At 44.3% G+C, this 6,000-nt stretch overlaps 1 protein-coding gene across 2 annotated transcripts in view; it reads left to right on the top strand.

The window, feature by feature from the left end:
• The first annotated feature begins 1,433 nt into the window (after positions 1-1,433).
• Positions 1,434-6,000, top strand: part of PREX2 (phosphatidylinositol-3,4,5-trisphosphate dependent Rac exchange factor 2) — a 108,946-nt gene continuing 104,379 nt past the window's right edge. For both annotated transcript variants that reach the window (XM_028736756.2, XM_028736755.2), the window contains exon 1: positions 1,434-1,942. In XM_028736756.2, the coding sequence (XP_028592589.2) occupies positions 1,802-1,942 (141 nt within the window). In that variant the 5' untranslated portion in view covers positions 1,434-1,801. The remainder of the gene's footprint in view (positions 1,943-6,000) is intronic.

Below are 6,000 nucleotides of genomic sequence, written 5' to 3'. Positions count from 1 at the left end.
CTTTCTAAATCATACACACATTAAAGGAAAGAAAACAGAGGGTTTACTGTTCTTATTTTGTTGCCTTTTCTCTGGTGGCTCTGAAGCTTTCTTTTGAACTGCTCCTCCATTGCTTCCTATTGCGAGAGTCAGTAAAGTTTTAGCTCACCAACATACACTTGATGGGATAACAACATAGGGAAGTGTTCCATTGTAAGTATCTCAATTAAAATTTGTATCCAATGTTTTAGAAGCATGGCCAGGGCAATAGTAAACCTGTATTCTGTATACTAAATAGCTGCATATTTTTAAAATGCCAAGGGTGCCGGAGTGGAGCTTCAGTGACCTCATGTAATCAGAACGCAGGAGATGCTATAATTTTGCTAACATGCACATTTATTTATTTTTAATTTTTATTAAATATTGTCTTGGTTTACAAAAGTGCATGCATGGTCTCTTTTTTCAGGTTGTGTTTTCTACAGATCAATTACATTTGCACAGGGACCTATTAGCATATACCAATATGTACACAGGCTCCATTACACTATAGCAATGGAGGCAGACAACATACATTTGGATGTACATGCATAGGGCCCTGTGCAAATGTAATGCATGGAAGACAGGTGTGCCAACAGGTGTGATCAAGCCCTACAGGTAGGCTGTACCTAAATTGGTCATCTGCACAAGGCTCCTGGGTTTGTTTGTTTGTTTTTTGACAAATGGATGTACAGCTATTATAAGCTGAATTCCTTATTTGTTGTGGCTTCTGCCATGAGAGGTACATCCAGTTTTAGATCAGCAAATTGCCAAATACCTCAGCTCAGGGGTGCCAGGGACGAGGGGTGTCATGCAGTGTGCATGGCCCTGGCACTGAAATTTGTGGGTGCCCAGCTCCTTCATGGGAATTTTGTGGGTGGGCACCCAAAGCCCCAGGGAGTTGGCCCCTATGCCTCAACTAATTGATTGCACGATGCATATATGATGCTGTCTACTAACCAGATTTGTATTTATATACTGTACAGCAATCCCTAATTATAGGTTCTATGTGACTGTGTGCATGTGTGCATGCATTTACGAAAGCACACACATATACATTAGCATCTATAATGATACTTATGTGGGAATGTGTGGGTAGGAGGCACGACCCGTGACTGGCTGTGAAACACAAAGAATAACAAACTCGGAGCCAGAATCTCAGCAGTCTAGCTCGTTTGGGACATTTTAAAGCCGCAGCCTCTCAACTGGGAGAGCTCCAATTAGCCCCGAAACAAACTCCAAAAGCGCACAAGCTTGTGTGTGAAACAAGCAGTTGCTGGCACGCAACCCTTTCCCAAGGTTGTGCTTCCTTTGCTTTTCGCTGAGATTTGGCGCAGGCGAGGGAAAGGGGTCGGAGTCACATGGATACAAAGCTTTTGATTAATGTCCAGGCGCTGCTGCTGCTGCTGCTTGAAGTCTCCAAATCTCCCCACAGTCATACAAAGAGAGCCGAGAGCTGGTGACCACTCGCACTTCCTTCAGGCTGGGTCCCTCTTCCTGACTGGGAAGGGACACTTGAGAGAGAGGGGGAGAGAGGCGAGGGGTGGAGGGAGCGAAGCTGCTCCTCCACAGCTGGGATAGTGAGGGGAGCCCACAGAAGCGAGCTCCGGCCTCGCCATGCAACGGAGCGGGCTCTTTTGTTGTGGTCTTTTCTGAACCCCTGAGGGAATTTCCCCGCCTTTTCCCTCCCCTGTCCTGCCGGCCGCCTCGCCAAACACGAGAAGGAGCCGAGGGGGAGGAAAGTTTCGAAGGCGCTTCTTTCGGGGGTGGCGGTGGATAGGACACAATGACCGAAGAAAGCAAAGGGGAAGGGAAAGGAGAGAGCGGGAAAGACCCCGAGAAGCAGCTGCGCCTCCGGGTGTGCGTTTTGAATGAGCTGCTGAAGACGGAGCGCGACTATGTGGCCACTCTGGAGTTTCTGGTGTCGGTGAGTTGCCCGCCCCTCCCCCCTCGGCGCTTCTTCGCCTTCGCGCGGGGCTCCTCGGGCGCCTCGTCCTGAACTTCTTGTGCACAAACAACCAGCCTGCTCCTCTCTCCCTCCTTCCCTCTCCCCATTTCCCCCCCTTGCCAAGTTTGCCAGTAGAGAGGAGGGGGAAGGGAATGGTTTTCCTGGAGGAACTCAAAAGCTTTGGGGACCAAGTAGAAGAAAAAAGAGAGAAGATTTGAGGCGAATTCCTGGTGATCCAGGTCTCTTTATAAAGCCATGTTGTGGTTTTTCCTCCTTAGAGGAGAAAATGGGGGTAGGGTGGTGTTTCTTGTGGCATGTATTTTCCTCAGCTGATTTTAAGCATGTTGCTTTTGTGTTGAAGAGGTGATGGAGCTAACATTTCAAACAAACTAACTTCCTCTCTGGGCACAGACATTGAAAAGTAGTGAGTGCTGTTTGCCTCAGGTACATTTCGTTGAACGGCATTTGGGGGGGGATATTAACTGTTGGAAGTTTAGAGTTTCCTCTCCTAAGGCGCCACAGTCTCTGTATTTACAATAATCCTTGTAACACAGTATTCTGGCAGGGGGTAAAAGAGAGAGAGAGAGAGAGAGGCGCACACACAAGCAAAAGGGGGGGGGTGCTTGATCTATAGCAGCTGTTCAATATTAAAGCCACATGTAGCATTTGCCCCTTCTCCCCACCCCTTGACATCCTTCTATTCAAAATTTTATTTTGGTAATAAGTTGGTGACCCATGATTGAAATGACTATGAATTGCACAGCTGTAAAGGTAACACACCTTTTATACAGGACTGAATTCAGTATAAAAGAAGAAGCGTTTGCATTTGGATGAAGCAGACTTCTGAAAGAAACAAGGAAGGTAGAACTTCCTGTGAAGGATCATAAACGCAAACATCTCTATATTACCTCCTGGCTTAATTTACACATTTATTGGCAGCATCACTTAAGAAGCTTTTGGGATAAACAAATCTCAAGTTGTCTGCTTAGTTTTGTGGAGTGCCTGTCATAATACCCCTCACATTTCTCTTTCTCTTCTCCCCCTTCTCATCCTGAGGGGGAAATCTTTCAAACAGCAAACTTCCTGCTTAGGTTTCTGAGATCTGTGAACTTTATCAAGCAAGAGAAAACCCTCAGCTTGGCTTTTGGCAAGAAGACCAACAGTAGAGAGTAACATACTATACTGTGTTTTGTCATTCAGCTTCTGTTTTACACAAAATATAGTTGTTAAAGTATTTTTTGCTCCTTATCTGATGGACCTGGAATTTGCTTTAAAAAGTGTCAACAAGTTGAAAACTCCTGAGATCTTGTTTTGTCTGTATTTTTAGTACAATGTTGGTCATTCCTGAAAAATAAAGCTGTTGACACAAATATTACGTCTTAGTTCAGGCTGCAGAGGGTGATGGTGGTGCAATCTTTGGGTTGAATAAAATTTAAGTTTCATTTAACACCTGTGAAGATTGGGGTTTGTGCAGGCTAGCTGGAGTATCAAGCTAAGGCTCTGGTAAAAAATGGAAGTGTGCAGTGCCTATATATTCCAGTGAGATTTGTGTGCATGTAAGGTTGTCCTGCCAACCTAGCAGTTCGAAAGCACGTCAAAGTGCAAGTAGATAAATAGGCACCGCTCCGGCAGGAAGGTAAACGGCGTTTCCGTGTGCTGCTCTGGTTCGCCAGAAGAGGCTTAGTCATGCTGGCCACGTGACCCGGAAGCTGTACGGCGGCTCCCTCGGCCAATAAAGCGAGATGAGTACCGCAACCCCAGAGTCGGCCACAACTGGACCTAATGGTCCTTTACTCCTTTACCTTTTTAAGCTTGTCCGGGATAGTGTCCCAATGTGAGTGAACTACGCATTGTTTACCTACTGCCCTCTTATGAGGAGGGGCAATAGCTCAATCATAGAACACAGGCCTTGCATTCAGAAGGCCCCAGGCACTGGCGGAGGAATGGGGGTGCGGTGGGTGCGGCCCCGGGATGCTTAGCCCCCCCCCCCCGGTGCACAGCATGTGCACTGCTCTGGGGGCTAGAGCAGCTGTTTCCACCTCTGACCCCAGCTTCAAGGCCTGGCATCGATTTAAATAAATAAGCGAAAGACAATAGGTAGCAGGTGACCTGAATGCCCTCAGGTGATATCCTAGAGAGTTGCTGCCAATCAGAGAACTGGACCTTGGAATTAACTTCTCTTATTAGTTAGATAATGTGGAAACTTGCAAAGAAACAGAACTCTGTTGCAGGGAATCCCTGAAGTACTTTTTAGGTGGGGAAACTCGATGTTCTAATATTACATGAAAAATTAAATTCAAATTTCCTGAAAATACAGTTTATGAATATTACACAAATGTGAAAGAATGGCGGTGCTGATGGCCTAGACATTCTTATGCATAGGACCTCTGCAACAGTGGGGTTTTGGGATTGTTGCCTTGGTCTCTTATTTTCTTGTTGATCTCATTGTGAGACTACAGCTGGCATGCTGTGCACATTTACATGAAAGTAAGTCCCACTAAGCACTATGGGATTTAGTAATGAGTAAACATGCATAGGAATAGGATTATAATTCATTTTCCTTTGGGTGCTAGTAGCTGCCAACTATTGCTAGGCAACAAGGTACATAGGTTGAGCAAAACCATATCCATACAGTAATGCATTAATACAGACATAAGAACACAGATCCGACCAAATGTCCATCTAGTCCTGCATAGTGTTCCCACAGTGACCAACTAGATCCTTATGGGAAGCTGCAAGCAGGAGAAGAGTGCAGTAGTAGCACTCTCCCACTTAAGATACCAGGTAACTAATGTTCAGAAGCATGCTGCCTTTGGTACTGGATCCATCTTGACTAGTAGCTACTGATAGTCTTATCTGTTAATTTGTATAATCACCTTTAAAACCATCTATGTTGATAGTCACCATCACATCTTGTAGTGTGAATTCCATAGAGGAAGTCTCCCACTGTTTAGCTTCACTGGATAACCCTGGCTCCCAGTGTTATTAGAAGGGAGGAAAAGGTCTCTCTTTCCACTTTCTTCACAGCATGCATCGTTTTATACACCACAAATATGTTTATGCAAAAAAGAGATGCAAACATGGTTGCCTTTCTTCAGAGGAAGTCGCTCCATCCCTTTGATCATTTTAGTTGCCCTTTTGTGCACATTTTCCATCTCTGCAAGCACATTTTTGAGGTTTGGTGGCCATCACTGTACACAATTCCAAGTATGGTCACACAGTAGATTTGTATAAGTGTATAATAAATACTACATTAGGTAAAAAAAAATAATTGTGCAAAAATTGAGATTTCTGTTGAAGTGGTGAGTGAACTCTGGGGAAGCCTCAGAGAAATTATTTGATATGCTGTTCTTTTTGATGTTTGAAATTAATCTTCAGGCTATTGCTGATTTCTCTGTGGTTCAACAACATCAAAGGAACTTGGGTTTCCTAAAAGTTTGTTCAGTACAACAGATGATGCACTGCCCATTACAAGAGGCTGAAATACTTTTTATTCTTCGGGCCTATCTTTGAAATCTTTACACCAGCCAGGAAATATTTTACATGGTCCAGACAGTGACAATGACATTTCAGCTCATTTAGGGGACAAAACTAAAAACCACAGGAAGTCTGTTAAACAACCCAAAGGTAATCCAGTAGCCAAGCAGGATCCATGCAAAGGATCAGTGATCACACTCACACTAACATATAATTTGCTCTGATGTCATAGAAAAAAATAATTATGTATGAAAGATGGAGAATCAAGGAAAGGTCAGAGGCAGGGAAGGAACAAAAAAGCCTAAACAGCAATCTGACTTGGACACTCTGCATAAACGAAGGAAGATCAGAACCTCTTTCCCTCTCTCTATGTTTGCACCACCTATTTATTTCCCACAAATAAGAGATCCATCCCTACTTGCCCCCAAAGGTTTTGCTACTTCTCTTTTGTGACCACATCTGCAAAGAGAAGTAGAATTATATACATAAGGAATGATTCCAGTTTAGGATGCTCACTCATAAGAAGATCCACTGAACTAGAGCTTTCCCAGCCCTCTGAT

The sequence above is a fragment of the Podarcis muralis genome, chromosome 8 (genome assembly GCF_964188315.1).
Source record: "Podarcis muralis chromosome 8, rPodMur119.hap1.1, whole genome shotgun sequence".
Classification (NCBI taxonomy): domain Eukaryota; kingdom Metazoa; phylum Chordata; class Lepidosauria; order Squamata; family Lacertidae; genus Podarcis; species Podarcis muralis.
Note: the sequence above shows the minus strand (reverse complement) of the source record. Positions and strands in the feature narration are given on the sequence as shown.